This window comes from Phaenicophaeus curvirostris, chromosome 6 (assembly GCF_032191515.1).
Source record: "Phaenicophaeus curvirostris isolate KB17595 chromosome 6, BPBGC_Pcur_1.0, whole genome shotgun sequence".
Taxonomy (NCBI): domain Eukaryota; kingdom Metazoa; phylum Chordata; class Aves; order Cuculiformes; family Cuculidae; genus Phaenicophaeus; species Phaenicophaeus curvirostris.
The window spans coordinates 50,182,587-50,203,047 of NC_091397.1; the positions used below are offsets into that span (position 1 = coordinate 50,182,587).

Below are 20,461 nucleotides of genomic sequence, written 5' to 3' on the forward strand. Positions count from 1 at the left end.
CAACTTGGGAAGGAAGAGTACACATTTAAGCTCCGAGAGCTAGTCTAAAGAAAGAGAGAAAGAAGAATAAAAAAGAGCTTTTTACAGCTGAATTCCATTAAACAGAAAGGGAAATATGCTATTAGGCAGCTTTCCTTAACCTCAAGCGAAGGTCCTGCTTACCCTGGCTCTAACTGTTGCTCCAGCACTCAAAACTTTAGGTAGTCTATGCCTGACTGGCCAGCACATGATGCCTTACCCCCTACCTTCTCCCCATCCAGCTCCCACCTTGGGGGCTGCCCGCGGTGGCTGTCAGCCCTTGAGGATGGGCCACTGAAAATCCCTTCAGCTCGCTTCTCCGCTGCCAAGTTCCTTCCTCCTGGTAGAGCAGAGCTGCTCAGGGCACCAGAGCCAGGCTGAACACAACACGTTGGAAATCAAAACCTCTTCTTGCTTATGCTACTAATAACACCTGAGATTACTAGCGCTTAATTGAATTTACCTTTCAGTATGCTTTTTACATTTTGTTTTTCTGTCAGGTGAGACAATAAAAATCTATTCCTGTAGAGGAATTTAGTTCAGCTTTATGCAGTGTTTTATATTCAGATTTCTCAATGCCACAACTTTTGAGTGAAAAATCTGTGGGTGACTATTTATAGGTACTTCTGTGAAATTAAAGCAGCCCCATACTAAGGATAGGCACTTTAATAAGTAAAACACTTTAAAAGTAAATAAGTATGAAGAAACAACGATATTCTGGAGAAAAATTATTTGGCCAACTGCAGAAGATTCATTAGAGAGATTTCATAGACATGCAAGAAATTCAGTTACATGTATAAATATTTGGAGGATCCATGACACAGATAAATCATTATTTAATCGTGTTTTTCATTAGATCTGATACAAAATACTGTGGTAATCTTCCCCTCAGGCAAAACCACCTACCATATAAAAGGTCTTGATTCTGAAAAAAAGTCTTCATGTGCTCAGCTTTGTGGATCAAGGACAGCTGTGAAGATCTACAAATTGTGTATAACCTCTAGTGCATGAATTTAACATTTAATGGAACAGATCAGGTGGCACCCTGCATAGCCCTCCGGGGGGCAAATTCAAGCAGTGTGAGAGCCACTGTGAGGACTAAGGGAAACCAGCTTAACCATGAGCTAGCACCTTACCATTTCCCTGGAGAATTATTGTTTTTAATATATTTTACTTCTCCCAGAGGATTTAATAAAGATTTCTTTTTTTTGTTGCTGATGGGCTTTGCTGGTTTCTGGGAGCAGGAACATTTATTTGGAGGACAAGTACTTAGTGTTGAGGAGTTCAGCATGGGGAGTGATTTTACGTCAGCAGATTTAAATAATTGTAATAATTGTAATAATTCCAATTAGGCTATGAAAGAACATTTATGAATTAGTTCTCTGTAAACAACTAATATTTTAATTAGGTCATCTCCCTGCCCCCTCCTTTCTCCAGCTGCTGAGCAAGGTAAGTCCATACATATCAGAGCTGTGGACTGTGATCTAGTGGAAGTGTCTTGTTCTTGTTTTGCCAAGGTGCAGTGCAACACTAGACAGGGAAAAGCTGCTCTGTACTTCAGGATATTCATTTAGGACTTTAAGGTGACATTTTGAGCCTTGATTCACTCATTTGGGTGAGTTTACTTCTGCTAGATCTATAGAAAGTTTCTGCTGACGTTTTCCTCCTCTTTTATTTTATTACTAAGTGCCTCACCATCAGTACCTATTAGTGTTGGGGGCATATGGCCAAAGCAGGCGTATATGCATATGCATATGCATATGTATATGTATATGTATATGTAAAACACATCAGTGTATGTATATCATATTTAAACTCCCAGACACTCTGCTCCAGCCCTCTCTACTGTCCCTCCTCTGACCCCACATTGCTCTGCTTATAAGTCTTGGAGGCAGAGGTGGGATGAAGAATGGCCTGGGTTGAGGGTCACAGGGCTGCAGCAAGTCGTGCAGCATTACTTTTCAAAACACAGTTGATCGTTGTCTTGATATAAGCTAAGAAAAGGCAGAGTATGTCCATCACAAATAAGGTCCAGCTGCTGGGGTGTCACGTTGCCTTAGCTCACACAGTCATTGCACACGTTAGACAAGGTCTGCGGGGGAGAAACTTGCTGCTTCTCAGCACTTTTCTTGCTACTGATTACATCTCCAAAATGTCTCCAAAAAGCCACCTTTAGACCCACAGGCAGGCTCAGCATGCTGGGCTCCTCGGGACGTGGCATGGGGGAAGTGGAGTGGGTGGGAAGAAGAGAGGAAAGGATGTGTGCACAGAGACAGTGTGTGCCACGTTTTGTTTTTAAAGACAAGAGAACACTTGACACCAAAAAAACCCCCACAAATAGTACCCTAACATTGCACCTCAAGGGCTGTGATTGCTTAAGCTGTGCCATGAACATTAAGGGCTGCTGCTAGGGTGGAGGGGAGATAGTCCTCTCCTTGCTTGATCATCTGTTGTACAGGAGAGAATTATCTACCAGCGGTTTTGGCTCTGCACATGGATTCTGAATTCTGGAACAATCCTTTTTGTTCTGTGTTAGGTTGAATTTGAACACACCAGAGATGTGTTGGTACCTCACAGGAGTCTGTGTGTTGGTAGGAGGTCTGGAAGCAAGTAGAGGGGAGGATGGGAGGAAGGTTTGACCCCCTCAGCCCCTCGGGAGCAGAGCAGGGGTTTCTGCAGGAGGACAAGCTGGGGGCTCTGCCCAGTGCAAGCTGCAAGCTGGATTTAAAGCAGGCAGTGGATACCTCAGCTGCAGCGGGAGAACAGCATGACCTGGCCAGGCACAATCCTGTGTCTTCTTCCCACTAGTTATGTTTCATTGCAGTGTTGGCAGAACTGCTGTCCAATTTTGCTGGGCGGATGCAAGCCCAGCGGTGCCTGATGAGCAGCATTAGGAGGAGGAGAGGGTAGGCAGGAGGGGTGGCCCTGGTCGTTTGATAGGAATGGTTGGACTCGATGATCCGGTGGGTCTTTTCCAACCTGGTGATTCTGTGATTCTGTGATTCTGAGGGGTTACGGGGGTTGTCCTTGTGGGATCAGGAGCAGGGAAGAAGTCACAACTCCCTTGGCTTTGCCATTTAACACGCTGACTTCCCAGCGCTACCTGTGCCCATGCACAGCCAGGAGCTGGGCACCCAGTTAGACCCACATGAAGCCGTTGGATCTGGATGAGGTGCAGCAGCATGTTTGCTCAAACAGCTCAGCATCCTGCAGCTAGCGGAGTTCCTTCTGACCTAAGGGGGATGCTGCAGTATGTATACATTGCTGGAGGAAATGTATTGTGCATGGGTGCAGTGTTTATTTCTGTAATTACTTTTCTTTTAATTTCTTCTTGGGTTGTGACTGCATCTCTTGCCCTTCTGCCTCTGCAGTTTCAGTACCACTCTGAAAATTAGACAGTCATTACACCTAGCAGCTCCAGCCGGCACATTAGCAGGGCTCAAGTGCCTACTGTCATTTTTTTGTTTGCAGACTTTGCTTGATCTTTTATACGAATTGAAAGAAAAAAGTTAAAAGTAGGATTATGTTTTTGTAAGACAAGTAAGTCCACACAGTGCCACACTACACAAGTAATAATTTTCTTCCACTTGAAAACTATTGATTAGAGTTATTCAAATCTGTATTTATTTTAAATAGATAAAATGGCAAATGTACACAGTAATGAAATATTGTATTTCATGATGTATATTATGAAATAAAAGAGAATATGATTATTTCTGTAAGCCTATCAATTATTAAATTATCATAAAGATGTATGTACATAAATAATTCCATGAGCCTTTCTGATTAGATTACCTTGATATGACAGAGCACGTTTTGATAATTGTTTGATGCTTTGCAATAAGGTTTTAAATTCTAAGTAGATTTCAGGAAGATTTTCTTTTAAAACTGTAGCAACAGATTAGTGGGTGGACAACACATAATGAAGCAGAACAGGAAACAGGAAAGACTTTTTAATTCACGCAGTTATTTTCCTGTGTAAAATATGATGAAGTTCCCACTACACACAGATTTTCTTGGAAAGTCTCATTCTATTTATGAGTTGCATAACATTCAGGGCATTTATTACAAACTATTTTGCTGATACTTACAATACTCCTAGAAGACCAATAGAGAATGTTATTGCGAACCAGGAGATCTGCAGAGAGTATTCGTGCCTTAGTGTGTGTTAAGCACCAGGAGCCATAACTGCTCTTTCACATAAAAGAGAATAAAGCAGGTTTCCATTCCTCATTTTGAAACGATGGGAGCAATATCAGGAGGTGGTGTGGGCTTTCCCTTCCTCAGCAGATTGTGACGAGACAGTGATGGGCTGCAGGGAGCCTGGAGCAGAGGTGACTTTGGTGTTTGGCTTGTTGGTGGATTTAGCAAAGGGTTTGGGTCCTTGAAGCCCGAGTGAAGAAGCAGATTTAGGAAATGGGGAGCAGCAGAGAAGGAGCAGGGATGAAGGTTGTGTGTGGCCCAAAGGAAGAAAGGAGCAGGATTTTTCAAGATCCCTGGTGTTGAGGAATAATTGATAAAGGCTCTTATAATTGAGATGTGTCTGAGAAATGTAAATGGGAAGAGTATGAAGATGGGCAAGAGCACAGTTAAGCTGTGCTACAACCAAGGCGTTTCCAAAGCACCGTCTTTGCACGGTTTATGACAACTGGAGAAGGGAGCAGGGCTGTATTGAAATCTATGGGATAGGAGCTCCATTCGTGTGAAGAGACTCCATTCAGGGCTTACAAAGGGTATGAGTCAACTGCAAAGGAAGGAGGCATTTCACAGAAACTGAAGTGTGACCCTTTGTTTTTCCTAACCCCAAGGTCCTCAGCGACACAAAAGGGGATCCCAGTACTGATTCTGCAGCAACAAATGCCTGTTGTGAATGAGTGTATTTGAGGAGCAGTGACAATAATGAATGACCCGAGGTGCTTGTTGCCAGCCCTTGTTTCCCCAGGGGCTGCCAAGGGGGGAGTCCTGCATGAAGCCTGTCGGAGGTGGAGTAAATGAGGATGCTGGGAAGCTCTTCCCAGTGAAAGTGTTTCCCTAGAAAGCCTCCCCTGAAGTGCATGATCTGACTATCCACATGTACTACTGGGACACCTGAACAGTGTTGCTTGTTTGTTTGTTTTGATTCAGTTCTGCAAAACTTATAGAAGTAAATTCAGCTTTTACTTAGCCATTACACAAAGTGGGATTTTTCTAATTCAGGGCTCACAAAGGATGGGGATGGCTTAGTAGCCTTGTCTTTATTTCAGCCTCCCATTAGCCCATGACTACTTTCTTTCACAATCAAAACACACATGAAAGGTATGTTTTACTTTGCCCTTTTCATTGTTCCAAAGTCCTGTGGGTCCTTGTTAAAGTTCGTGATGGAATTAGGGTGCAGAATGATGGATTTAAAGGTATCATAAAACTCTTCCTGGTAAATAGTAGTCCTCCAATATATTCCAGTTGTGACCTGAGAGAGGCTGCTGGAAGCTTCCCAAGCAGCCATGCATCAGCTCTGCAGATCGTTTGAGCTAAGGAAAGGCATTTGCATATGGATGTCATGCTAAGGAGGCAGGGCAGTCCGGATTTCATTATTGCTAATGACGTGTGTGGGAGAAGTGATTTAGTTCATAGCCAGTGCCAGGTGTGGCACAGTGAGTAAGTACTTAATTCATACAAAGCTCTTTCTTGCTTCTAAGACCTAAAACTAAGATTTCAAGTAGCTCTGGGAGGCTCAGCGTTATGTGACATGGTTTTGTTAGCATCGAGGGAAAAATGGACCTCTTGAGGAAGGGAGAAGGAAGCTTCAAGATTTAGCATTGATGTCATGGAGGAAAAGATAGGAGGAGAAATGAAGGGGAATGGAAAGAAGAGAAGAAAGAGCAACTGAGGATGGAAAACCAGCAGACAGAGCTGGCTCTGCAGGAATTGTGGCTGCCAAGGCAGGACAGCTGGACTTTGGAGGTGCCAGAATTTTTACTCCAAGTCCTTGTTTTAGTCTGCCTGATTCAAAATGCGAGCAAGCGCATTGTTTCTTGAGATAAGTTTCCGAGAACTGAAAGGAGAAAAGGGGCTCCGGGATAACACTGGAGATGGAGTAACCGGGAGTTGCTGCACTGTTTGAATCCTCTCATGGCATCTTGTCCTCCAGCAGAGCAGCCTCTGCTTTTTCCTGCTGCAGCAGGCACCTCCTCAGGCAAAGGGGAGCAGAGGGGCCTGAGGGCACATGCTGGGCATGTTCTTCAGGGGACAAAAGAATTACAGGCAACTTCAGGAAGAGCTAAATGAACCGGGAGCAGTATCTTGGGTGGCCTCTCAGCTGCGAGTAATGAATCAGTCAGGCAGAAGAAAGCAGCCAGAAGGAAGGAAAGGGTGAATGAGAAGGAGGAATTAAGTCAGAGGGATTAATGCCTGAGATAAGAGAGCCAGAGTAGAGGGAGCATGCTGTAACAGCAGCTAAAGGAGAAGCTGAGGGCTTGCACTGCACCCAGAGCATGCATTAGGCCAGAACTTAAAAGGCTGAGAGGGCCTTGAAGAGGGGCCCAGTCTGGGGCTTTATGGGGCTCAAGGTCTCTGGTCTTTTATACTTACACAGTATCATTGCACGGGGTAGCACGAAGAAGGGCTGTGAGCTGCTGCCAGTTGTTTGGGCATGGGGTGTGACTGTATCCATCTGCAGCTCACAATATGAAAACCTTAAGAAAGATCTTAGAAGAGAAATTATTCCTGCCTTATTCATGGCACAGCAGCTGGTTTTAATGGATTTTAACTGTTTGGCTGCACATGTAATCAAAGGGATTATGAGCTGCTAAAATTCACTCCTGGAGCAGCCTGGAAATGCCGTCTCTGGAAATGTAGGAGTTTTTGGGTACCTTGATATAAGCTATGTTGTTCTGTAATTTTCTGGAGAGCTGGTGAGTTGGACGGGGGGTGTCAAGTCTACTTCAATAATTACTGAATGACTAAATACAGTTTGGAGGGTTCCCTGACTTCTGCTTCGTCTGAGATGAAGTCAAAGAGTATGAGGCACTGATGTTTAGCAGGGGTTACGGGACATTAAACGTGGTTTAATTGATATGGAAGTTGATTTCAGAAAAGTTCCAAGATGTCTTTAAAAAATGAAACCCAGTTTTAGCATTTCTGTGTCCTTGAGAAATACTGTGATTTGTTGAAGTAATGGTCTTTATATGCTGTTTAGGACAACTCTGTGCTATTGAATACGTTTTACTATATTTGAGTCATTTGAATTATCTTCATACTCAATTGTAGAAGGGCAGCAAGTGAACTTCACCACCAAGAAGAAGTTAGAAAGATGATTTTGCATAAAAGAGGAAGGGAGATTCAGCTAAATTTGCAGAGGATCGGAAGAGCAAAGGTGGGACAGAATAATGTACAACATTTTCTAGATGTAGGAAAAAGAAAAGGAGAAAAAGACACTATGCCAAAACATTATTGTTCAGTGGGGCTCTGCTGGCAGATTGAATTCTGTTGGGCATGGATCATTTCTCCTCTGCAACAACAGCAGATTTCTAATAATGCTTCATATTTCCCAGGTTTAGTAGATGAAGAAGAAAGAATTACTTGGGAGGCAAATAGAGCAGATTTGCAAATAGAGGAAAATGTTTTATGGCCAGACTTGCAAACACTTGGCTCCTGCAGACACCAGAAGACTTTGCATCTGTTTCATTGAATGTGAGTTGATCCTTTCTGATTTTTTCTTTGAGATCCCTGTGGCTCTTAAGGCAGTAGTTTTGCGTTATCTAGGACAAAGCCACTGTTCAGCTTCACACAGAGGGTAACTCACCTGCAAATTCAAACTGCACAGCTTTTGATCAATCAGGAGGGCAAGGAAGAGCTGATAAACTGAGAATAGACATTTATTAAGAATTCTATGACTCCCTCTCCGAGGTATCTCAGCTGTCTTTCACTTACATCTTCATTAGAGATACAATAGGGTCTTCTGTTTATAATGTCTCCTTTATATTTTGGCAAAAAAACACATCATGATAGGAATTAAAGGCTTCTTTCTCAAGCAGGTTTAAAATGTACCTGGAAAATTACTGCATTCTGCTCAGCTGAGCGTAAATAAAGGCTGCAGAGTCACAGACAGTTAAAGTAATACATAAGAAATCTAAAATTGTCCACTAATTGCTGTCTTGGGGGATACAAGTCTTTCATGGCAGGAATCTCTTCAGCAGATGGGATAAGAGAAGTAATGAAGTTACTCAGCTGGGCAAGATGCAGTTGTTCTTTTTAGTCCTTTTTATCTCTTTGTTGTATTTTTACAGCAGGAAGGTTCTCTTCAGACACGGAGGTACTTCATGGCAAGTTGTATGCTGGAAGCAACTTCCAAGGGAAGAATCATAGAATCACAGAATAGTTAGGGTTGGAAGGGACCTCAGGGATCATCTACTTCCAACCCCCCTGCCATGGGCAGGGACATCCCCTAGATCAGGTTACCCAAGGCCCCATCCAACCTGGTCTTAAACATCTCCAGGGATGGGGCAGCCACAGCTTCCCTGGGCAACCTGTGCCAGTGTCTCACCGCTCTCATGGTGAAGAAATTCTTCCTAATGTCTACTCTAAATCTGCCCTTCTCCAGTTTATACCTGTTTCCCCTTGTCCTATCTCCACAAGCTTTTATGAATAGTCCCTCTCCAGCTTTCTTGTAGGCTCCTTTCAGGTACTGGAAGGTCGCTATAAGATCTCCTCGGAGCCTTCTCTTCTCCAGGCTGAACAAGCCCAACGCTCTCAGCCTGTCCTCATAGGGAAGGTGCTCCAGCCCTCCGGTCATCTTTGTAGCCCTCCTCTGGACCTGTTCCAACAGCTCCATATCCTTCTTACGTTGAGGATTCCAGAACTGGACACAATACTCCAGATGAGATCTCACAAGAGAGAAACAGAGGGGCAGAATCACTTCCCTTGCCCTGCTGGCCACGCTTCTTTTGATGCAGCCCAGGATACCGTTGACCTTCTGGGCTGCAAGTGCACATTGCTGGCTCATGTCAAGCTTCTCATTGACCAGCACCCCCAAGTCCTTCTCTGCAGGGCAGCTCTCAATCACATCATCCCCCATCCTGTACTGAAAATGCAGATTGCCCCGACCCAGGTGCAGGACCTTGCACTTGGCCTTGTTGAACCTCATGAGGTTCTGACAGGCTCACTTCTCCAGCCCATCCAGGTCCCTCTGGATGACATCCCATCCTTCCGGTGTGAATACGTAACAGTTGTTCTGAGAAGGTGTTGTAGATCGAAGAAGTCTGGGTTTTGGATTTTGTTTTATTTTTAAAGTATTATTATTCTTTCACATCTGTATTTAGGATCCGTTGGCCTCAAAATGTTGCATGGCCAGGCTTGTAAAGAGTTGGCTTCTGCAGACACCAAAGACTTTCCATTTGCTCTGATCCAAAGAGACAGATTATTTCTTTATGATCCCCGTGGTTCTTGGGGCAGCAGTTATACCCTACCTACAGCAAAGCCAATGTTAGTTACATCCCACCTACCACAAGGTCAATGTTAGTTATAACCTACCTACAAGAAAGTCAATGTTCAGCTTCTCTTCTTACAGAGGACAAATAACTAGTAGATTCAAGCTGTATGTCTGTTCAGTTATTAGCAAGTGATTGAGAGAAGAACAAAGCCTCCTAGAAATGCTGAGCAGCGCAGTGGTTGGCATGGAGGCCCTATGGTGTCACCTTGCCTACTTTAGTTTTCATGACAGTTGGGTTGGATGGAGTGTAATGGGATTGGGCCTCCCTGTATCTTTATACTGTCCCTGTGTAATGTATCTTTTTATAGATAAGATCTTCTCTAAAGGTAAAAGGAAAGGAGAGAGGGGAGAGGGCAGACAAGCACTGCATATAACATCCATAACATTTAATTACATGAGACAGGGATTTTCCAATATGCCTTGCAACACAAAGAACATTTAGATATCAGCATCACAGTATATATTTTCTAAATCACAACACCCACACATTTCCTTAGCCAAGTAAAAGTTTTCCTTCTGTGGCTGCATATTCTAAAATTAGCCTGAAGGTCAAATCTGAATAGAAACACCCTTGCCACTGAATGTGCCGGGAATGACTGGTGCAATGGGCTCAATTTTCACATTGAAAAACCTTCATTTATTTTTTTAACTAACAGTTGCTTTTACAATTAAAGAGCCTGGAGAAAGGCAAAATGAGGCCTGCTGTATAAAATCATCATCAATATTCTGCTTTCAGTGCAAGGCTATTTTTATAGCCAACTATTTTAAATGTAACAAGATGGATATAGCGAAGCCATAGTACAAAAGATGCAGCAAGAGGCTTCAGAATAGCTGAGCTGAGCACTGGCATGCAAAAGAAAGGCCTTAAAATTTGGAAGATGTTTCTATATGAAAGATATACACAATGAAGAATTCTAAGTTAAGAAATGCATTATTGAGAAGAAATAAATGCTTTACGTCTAAAAATACTTGCTTAACTTGCAGTTGTATTACATGAGGGCTATGCAGCCTATGCTGCACAAACGCAAAAGCAGCATCTTGCAAGAATTGCATTTATCAGCCACAGTGTTTTATTGAGTGCTTTAATAATACAAGTGTACATCAACTGATCCACAGTCAAAAGTGGCAGGTCCCTAAGAAATTTACAAGCACTTTTTTTTTTTTTTTTAAGTAAATCAAAATACATATTAATTTGTTCAACGCTGTAGCCTTTTGTGTGGTAAACAGAAGGCTAGTGATAAACACAGTCTTAGTAATGCACAGTGATTCTTGATTTTAAGCTTTTATACAAAACTTGTTCCCAGTAGCATGCACCCACCATTAAAGACTTCAGTACAAAAAAATAACCCTAAACACTACATTTAAGTAGAAACAAGATATAATTCTGAATTTGTTTGTTTTCCCCAAAACCACATGAAAGAAAAAAAAAAAACCCCACACATTAATACAAAGCTTTGTGGCAAAGCTCTATACTATTACAGATCCAACATTCTTTGCACTGATAACCAAAATCCCCTGTCTACATTTGAGGGAAACAACTTTCAAGTTAACAGAACAAAAAAAAACCCCAAACCAAATAAAAATAAAAATAAAACCAAAAAGAAAGTAAGGACAACCTTTTGTCACAAAATGTTTTAAAATTTAATAAAAAATAAGAATGAAGGGAAGGGCTATTGATGCACTTAGTGAATGTGCTTGCACAGGTCCAGCAAATCCTAGAGTAGGTTCCTATGTGGCATATCGCTTGGTCCACTGTCTGGCCATTCTGTCGTGCTCTGCTCTGTTAGTCATATACTGAGTGGCAATACTTCCAACCAGGGGGTCAGCTGAAAAGGAAACACAAACCGTGAAATACTCATCAGCCTTGGAAGGATGGAAAAAGCTATTCTTAGATCTGGATTCATTTAGTTCTCTTGAGTTTAACTGTATGAACAAGGTGTCTAGGTATACTTGTCCCATTTTGAGAGCACACATGCATACAGGAAGAAAGAAAGAAAGATGGGGAAGAGTTGGCTGGCAATTAGCTACACGTTCCTGGTAAACATATAACTAATGTCATTTTCTAAAATTTTGCCCCATAAAAATGTTACAATAATTTTATTTTGTGCTAAATGTGGCTTTCAGGCGATAAGAATAAACATACTATGTCATTTATTTATAGTATTAGACTCTCAGAAATATCTGTACTATCACCTAAGAGGAGGGTGGACTCAAATTCTATTATTAGGTTAAAAGATTTTTTTAATACCTTTATTTTTGAAGCATAAAGAATGATCAGGAATTAGGGCAGTAACTATTATTTTTAAAGCAGCAAAAGTTAACTACAAACTTTGGGATTTGGAATTTAATTTATGGGATCTTTCTGAGCATTTATATGGCCAGAGTCTTGCATGATTTGGTCTTCTCAAGCTATTTCTGTATTTCCAAAGTGAAGAAACAACCCGAAAAAGTATTTTTATAGTAATCTGGAGCTACAAATTGCTTCACAAATAATTAAACAAAAACAATCAGCCCTCTAAGAAAAATAAACCAAGATAAGACTTTCCCTGAATTGACTGTACGTCATCACCGTTTTTCTCTCTTAAAGCAGAGAAAATGTATAGAGATTTTCCTTTTTTGGGGGGGGATCCATACTCTTAATATTTTTCCTGCAACAGTAAATTTCCTGAGGTTGTACCACCACACTGTGCAAGTTCAGAAGCACTAATACCATGTTTGTTCCTGACTTAGGACAGATGGACATGACTTCTTATTAAAGCCAGTTAATAATTAGCTTTGTAGTTGACTGATGATGGTGCCATTGAACAATAAGACTCTCAGTTTCCACAGTACAACCATAATCTGAGTGTGGCATTTGCATTATTAACCCCTGAAATTCCTGCGACTAGATACCAGGGCTTCCACAGAGAGGTGTAAATCTGGGCTGTTTTGCTTGTTTATTGATAATGAGAGTTTATGATAGAAATAGATTGCTTTAGCCAAAAGTCAATTGATTGGCTTACTGCTAGCATTACTGAATATTACTGAATAATATCTAATGAAAAGAATATTTTTCTACTTTCAGCAAGAGCCCATGATTTGAATATTAAGTTTGCACCTACTAAATTAATCAGGCAAGTTACCACTGTGACTATGGTGTACTAGGTCCCTGTAGTCTCAGACCTGCAAACACTTACTGCATACGCTTACCTTTAATATCTTAATATATCCACAGGAGGTCACCAGGGCTTGGGCTTTGCTATTTTTACATGCATGAGTGTCAAAGAAGCATATCTGATCTAAGATCCATTTAAAAACTTTCAGAGTATAAAGTATATCACCTTTACCTCCTCAGCCAAAGAGAAGAACTATATAGGGGATTACTGGAAGGATTCTGTTCTGTGGAAACAGGAGGCTAACGGTCTGTGGGTACTTAAGGAGTGCAAAGTTGTTCATGGCTGGAATGAGATTTGAGAAGCACTGTAGGGTAAATGGGGAACTCAGGAAACTGGAAAAGGGCAAAATTTGTCTCAGCAGAAAATTTAGGGAGCAGCCACAGGGAAACCTTGTCATTGTGTAACATAGCTCAGGGATGAGCCTCACAGCACTGCTATGAACTCCCACACCCTCCTTGGATCTGACACCACCATGAGAAGAAACACTTTCACAGAACCATGGAGAAACAGACACTAAAGGCTGAACCTGAAAGGAATCCTCAGAGCAAAAATTTGATGAATGTGCTGGTTTTCATGCAGCTGCGAAAGGTGGGGTTTGGCCTCTGAGGCATCTGCTGTGATGGGTTGCAAGAATATCATGGCATTATCATCTGGAATGTGGTAAGTGCTTAATGAGGTTTAGTGTGTATTTAAAATGCTGCTGCTAAGACTTTTATAAAGTCTTATGTGAGTCAGTGAAAAGTGATGGGCTGTAGTAAAGTTTTACTAAGTTTAAATCTGAAAGTCATTTATGTGTGGGATGAATGTTTCTGTGAAAATGTGTCTTTCACAATGAGAGCTGTAAATCGCCTTCCTTGATCTACTGAAAGGGTAGTGAGGATCATATCATCCCCAGTCCTAGACGACAGATTACGATGTTTGGTTTCCTAGTGTGGATTTCCATTTCTATTTCCTTTTGGGAGCAAAGAAGTATTTTAACAATGTACGTCTTTGGAAGGATGTGGGAGGTCCAGACTCTTTCTCTTAACTCTTCCCAGTACAGGAGGTTTCTGCTTTCTACTACATGGGGTTTGTGAACTGGTGAGAGGAGTTCTTGAGAAGAAAGTGGGGAAATAAGTTGAGGTCCAGTAATGTAGGAAACTGGGCTATTTACTTGTCCATATGCTCATCCATTTGTCTTTGCAGTGTTTGTTTGGCAGCTGGGGAAATCATGGAGGTGTTGGCCTGCAAGATGTCTCAAGTCTACAGAGCTTTTGTTGTAAGTGTGTAAATTCCTATGGAGAGAGTTACCTGTAAATCACCTGTCATCTCAGGGTGCTTTCTTCAAGTCAGTGCCTCTCTCCATCAGTATTTGCCTGTCTGCAAAGCAGCACTGATGAAGCAAAGAGAGGTCCTTGCCTGCCGTAGCAGAAGCAGGACCAGCTGCACCCACAGCCAGCTGCTGAGCTACTAAAAGGTGCTCTAGGTAATAACAGCAGCAACATTGTTCTTTGCAATCTGTCAGTTTGGCTGTACATTTTATTGGTTATAATAATATTGAATAAAACAACAAACCCAGTTTGGCAAAGTGAAACTTGCTCATTTGAGACCCCAAACTGAACAAACAATTATTACCAGAATGGCCCAGCTATTTCACATCCCTCTCAGAGGGTCTAGAGGTATGTTGTCATTATATGTAGTTATTTATGAGGACTTTAACAAGGACTCTTCAACAGCTGTTTGAAGGGCTAGCTTATTTTAGCAGTTCCTGTGAAGCTGTAAAACCATCAGGAGGCAGAACAGGTTTGTTTGGGAAGTCAGGACAGCTGGTGAGGAGGGAAATTTTAACTTCAGATCAGAGCCACCCGACCAGTGGCACACTGGCCAATTCAGTGCAGCAGAGCGCGTTTGCACTGGGGGACGTAAAGACAGCGTGTGAACTCCAGCACTGCAAATGGTCTCTTTTTTGTGCCTGTATGAAGCCAAGCAGCTTCTGTCCCTGGTGGAGGAGGGAGCCGGCCAGCAGCCCAACAGCACAGAACTCTCAACACTTAATGAGACATGAATCACCATCGCTATGCATAAAATGGAGATTACAAGATAAACAGAGGCACTTTAATTAAAACAATTAAAATATCTAATTCCCAACATGCACGAGCCTCAGTTATAGTGTCTAAGTTCTACAAAACACCAAATATCAGAAAGAAACGATAGTTCCCTAAACTAAGTAGTACATGGCTAAGCATGGCCTGGTTTTCAGCCAGGTTGCACTAATTAAGGAGTATTGTGAATCCTCCATTAGCAGGGCCAAATATGTATTTATAAAACAACTGCTGTGTAAACAGTTTAATTAAGAGATAAAAAGGAATCTCAAAATTCATAACGGTACTTTTCCTGTGTTTCCATTTCTCATTACCATAAAACTGTTTCTTATTTTCCATTTGTATATATCTGTGGTTTTATTCTCCATGTTAGAAATTTGTTTCCATAGCTAGTAAACCGCTCTAGCTTTTTTCTTTTATTTTTGTTTTAGAAGCAGTGTGATTCATCAGTGAATCAAAGTTCATTTCAGAAATTCACTCCAAATGGGACTGCGTCCAAATGACAATGAAAACCAGGGGATCGGAATATAAAGCTACGCCAGAAATGTGTTATTAGAACAACCTAGTGAAAGAAATGAAATAAAACCACAATGAATTAACACATCACAACTCTGCAACTCCTGGCCTGGCACGAGGCACGTACTTGGGACACCTCAGATCACTAGATATGCTGTGCCTGGCTTGAGAGTCCAGGTGGCACCACCCATGCACAGGTCCTTCCCTGCTGTGTACGCAGACATGCACACCCCATCCTTCAGGGCACCCATGGCTGGAGAAGCTGGGACAAGGCAGAGCGATTGTGTGCTGCACTTGGCAGCACCAAAACCCAGGAGCAGCGTTACAAGTGGTGCTGGCTGCAATAGGCACGTGTGGGTTATGAGGGGAGTCATGCTGTGGTGCAAACCATCAGCTCACCAGAGACACTGCTGCAAATCTGTTGAACTGGAAAACTTTAAGGTCTCATAATTTACTGTTCCTCCTCCTAGGACACTCCTTGAGCTTGTTTAAAGAAAAAATGTAATCCAATACTCTGATTAGTTCCATGTAAAACTGAACCCACCAGGAATTTCAGCATCAAATTTCACATTAGAGGACAACCCAAGAGTAATAAAAATCTATTAAAAAGACACCAAATTAAACAAGCATGGACAGAAGCTAAGGTTCAGCAATGTTGCTTATGTGGAAAGTGGCAGTCAAAAGAACTAAATATGAAGAAAAGCTTCTGGATGATTTATAGGAAGACTGCAGCTGCTAAATCTCCCCTCACCTCACCATATGAAATCCTCATGGCATATTACAATTCATGAAATTACCCTGTAAAAAGCTGGGCAAGCTGGAGTTTGTCCCTAGTTTAAAAAGGCTGGATGTGCTGCTCTATAATGCCTTGTCATCTTTTTTTGCAGTCACTTAATGTGACTGTTTAAGGAAGAACATTTGTATCTCATGTCTGTTGTAAGGCTAATCAAATTTACAGCCCAGTTCCAGGGAGTTAATGCTATTGGGGATTTGGATGAGCTGAGGCTTGGTCATTACAAAATTTCAGCAATGTTTAATGCTAGTTATACTGCTTTATAATTCAGAAGACAGACTATAATTCTTCTTTAAAAGTACTTTTCCCCCAAATAAATGAAAATATATTGCTATACTGTATTTTTCTCCACTTGTATTTTTACAGCTATTTCTATGTCAGCAAATAGCAATTTCAAAGTAGAGTTCTTCTGGGCTTTTCAATGTTCTCTTAAAAATACAGCAAACACACTAGTGTGAAATAAAAAATGCGGATAGTGTGTTTAACAGCTTGATTTCAATGTGCCTTCTCCATCAGCCACATGATATGCAATGAAATTCCAACTGTTAGTGCCAACATGGTTGGAGAGAGGCACATTTAGACTTAAAACATACATTATGGGTGTTTGTATGCATTATGTGCATTTTTTATGAGCATTTATAAAGTAGAATTATATTTCCATTACAGTATTTTACAGTTTCAACAGAGAACAGCTGATGGAGCCAGTTATTACATAGAATCATAGAATAACCAGGTTGGAAGAGACACACCGGATCATCGAGTCCAACCATTCCTATCAAACACTAAACCATGCCCCTTAGCACCTTGTCCACCCATCCTTTAAACACCTCCAGGGAAGGTGAATCAACCACCTCCCTGGGCAGCCTGTGCCAGTGCCCAATGACCCTTTCCTTTAAAAATTTTTTCCTAATGTTCAGCCTAAACCTCCCCTGGCAGATCTTGAGGCCATCCCCTCTCGTCCTGTCCCCTGTCACTTGGGAGAAGAGGCCAGCACCCTCCTCTCTACAACCTCCTTTCAGGTAGTTATAGAGAGCAATGAGGTCTCCCCTCAGCCTCCTCTTCTCCAGGCTAAACAACCCCAGCTCTCTCAGCTGTTCCTCATAAGGCCTGTTCTCCAGCCCCCTCACCAGCTTTGTTGCTCTTCTCTGGACTCGCTCCAGAGCCTCAACATCCTTCTTGTGGTGAGGGGCCCAGAACTGAACACAGTATTCGAGGAGCGGTCTCACCAGTGCCGAGTACAGAGGGAGAATAACCTCCCTGGACCTGCTGGTCACGCTGTTTCTGATCCAAGCCAAGATGCCATTGGCCTTCTTGGCCACCTGGGCACACTGCTGGCTCATGTTCAGTCACTGTCAACCAACACCCCCAGGTCCCTCTCCTCCAGGCAGCTTTCTAGACAGACTTCTCCTAGTCTGTAGCACTGCATAGGGTTGTTGTGCCCCAAGTGCAGGACCTGGCATTTGGCCTTGTTAAACCTCATGCCATTGGACTCTGCCCAGCGGTCCAGCCTGTTCAGATCCCTTTGCAGAGCCTCCCTACCCTCCAGCAGATCAACACTTCCACCCAGCTTAGTGCTGTCTGCAAACTTGCTAGTGGGTTCTCCGAAAGATTTCTGGAGCACCTTAAAAGGTGCTAACTAAAAGGACCCATAGCCTTATAAAAATCCTGGTTCCTTCAGCCAAATATTTACAATGTACTTTCTTATTTTGGTCCAGGTTTAGCTTCAGCTCCATATCAGGGGGAATTTGTAAGAGCTGCCCTCCAGCTAATGAAGCAGAATTAACTGGAGGAATTCCCAAAAGTTAGATGTAACTTAAAAGGTCTTATTCCGTCCTCTGAGCTACAAATGTTACCTTTCTCATAGCTATGACTGGCATCCCGTTGAGAAGCTCTATCAAACTACCTGTTCTGAAGCATCAGTCACCACAACCAAATCTGCTTTCCTTTCTTTGGAAAGGCTGTGTGAAATGTGTAACAAAACAAGTGCTTTTTTAGTTTCTTGGATTTCAGTTATACATTTAGAAGAGTTTTTGGTTTATGGAATACGTTTTTTTTTAAGCCTACCTCTCTTTCCATATATTCTGTTGTATTGCTTTCTTACTGAAAAAAATGGGAGTGCTTGGGGTTTTTGAACTTTTTTTTAGGAAAAGTTTAGGTGCTCTATATATTGTCTATAGGATAGCTGCCTTGGAGTCAGATCTTTATACAGCAGCACTGGCCGAACTGGTTATCCTGAAATTAAATCTCCCCAAAATAAAAGTTCATATTTTCATTAATTGCATTTTGTTTGGTGGTAGCAGTGCAGCACAGTACATATTCCCATATTAGCTTGCAGTGAAAGACAAGTTTTATGAATTCAGATTTTGTGGGTTTTAATATTGTGCCAACCTTTAAGAAATAGATCCCAAAAGGCACACTAAAAAAAAATAATTAAGATTGAAGGGAAAAGCAGAAACTACTAATTCACTGAAACATCAGTTTTCTTAACAGCAAATGCTGACAGCTTGATGCACACCAAAACCATTGTTAAATTTAATTTAAAAAATTTATTTTGTTGCTAATTATATTTTATTATGTTGTTTTCAGTGGCATCTGGGCTAGTGTTACGAGAAGACCAGTCAGCAAAAACTGCAGACAAAAGCAGTGTCAGATATGCTATACCAAATATGTTACAGAATAATTTAGTACTCTGAGAGGAAGGGATTACGAGAAGATTGTTTGTGAGTAATTTTATTTATAGTGTCACTTTGCCTCAGGAAGTTTCCATAGTTTGCCACATGTCACCTGTTTAAAACTTAATGAACTCCTAGAAGACCATGTCAAGGATATTGTGAGTCTTGATGTGGAAAATGAGGTATATGAAATGCCTCATAGTATCCTCCAGTGATTGTACAGCAGCAGTGTTGCTCTCTTTTGCTAACATTAATAATAATGCCCTGACTAAGTAATTCTTTGGAGGCTGAGGCAGGTGAAGTGGCACACAGAATTACTTCACAAACCTTTCACCTTTGAAAGAGTGCTCAAAATCAGGGCATAAGTGAAAACGAGTGCAATGCAGCACTAATCCCTGTTTGTGCGGCAATAAACCTCGCTTCGCGGTTGGAAGTCTGATCAACAGACGCATATGAACTGGAACAACAGAGTGATTCAAGTCAGGACAAAGGGCGGTAGCAAGGCTCTGAATTGCTTTACACACCCTACAAGCTGAACTACAATTTATTTCTGACTTTCATAAAATTGTAGTTCCAAATACCCATTTGGAATGTATTTATCCATTTACAAGGCTCTTCGAAAATTGTACAAAAAAATGATAAAGTGATCAATAAAAATGGTATTAAAAAAGAGAACAAATAAAATGAATTGTTTTAGTGAAGAGAAAAGGTAGTCCTTGGAGGAGAAAGAAACAAATTCTAGAAAGGTCTGCTAGGAAAGAAGTTAATATCCTTTTCAGTGATTGGTTTACAGCAGAAGTCATATCATGCGGAGTATAATCATCTCTTCCCTGAACTCTTTTCAGGAACTAGTTTTGCAGATTTGGTTGGTCGCACCTTAATACTCAATAAGAAAATTCTAATATAAATAGGCTACACCAGTGTGTTAAAATATCAAAATATGACTTCTAAAATTGCCTTAGAGCTCACATACCTCACTAGGCTGGGTGCTATGGTTAACAAGGATTGGACAAAGTGGGTAACCGTATGATCTTCAAGGGTTGCTCCCACCAAATTAAAATAACAAGAGGTGCAGTAAGATATCCTCTGACATAGTATTCTTAGATACAAGGCGATCGAATGTGTTGGAGTTAGAAGAAACAAAGACCGTCTTTGTTATGTCTCTTCCCAGTTTCAGATAAAACCCAGGATTGTCTTTCTAGCTATAGCATGGGAAATAAGGAAATACAGGAGAGATGCATAAGAACTTGAGACACAGTCTTTGGAAATGGATTTGAGTGTTTACACTAGCGCCTCTGCATCTAGAGAACTAAGTGAAAAAAGCGATAGATAGTGTAGCTTGGAGACTGTGTAATTTTAAAGGCAAAAATTTGCCTAAAGATTTTGTCCCCACATATGAAGGCCCTCCTAGTGGTCACCGTGCCAATGCAGGGCTAAAGGAGATTTACAGTTTTGCACCAGGCTTCCTTTGCAGTTGTGTTCACCTGTACATCCCATTGTCCTGGTCACTCAATCATTCAGCCCTTGGCCACCTCTCTAGCCTTACACCTAAGGTGTTTTTCCTGGGAGAAATCAGAGAGGTGCAGAGAAGAAATAGAGGGTAAGATAGCATAGAAGACTCTGAAGCTTCGTTCCACCATTATACAGCCAAGGTGCAGCCATGGTGCACGTTTGGGCAGGCAACCAGGGGAGCAGTCATGTCACACTGCTTGCAAGATATGGAACTCCAGATTGCTTCTTGGTCTTTAGAGCCTGCAAAA

The 20,461-nt window shown here is 41.7% G+C and overlaps 1 protein-coding gene across 2 annotated transcripts in view; it reads right to left on the reverse strand.

The window, feature by feature from the left end:
- Positions 1-10,531: 10,531 nt before the first annotated feature.
- Positions 10,532-20,461, reverse strand: part of LOC138722219 (ubiquitin-conjugating enzyme E2 E2) — a 214,714-nt gene continuing 204,784 nt past the window's right edge. For both annotated transcript variants that reach the window (XM_069860154.1, XM_069860155.1), the window contains one exon: positions 10,532-11,310. In XM_069860154.1, the coding sequence (XP_069716255.1) occupies positions 11,272-11,310 (39 nt within the window). In that variant the 3' untranslated portion in view covers positions 10,532-11,271. The remainder of the gene's footprint in view (positions 11,311-20,461) is intronic.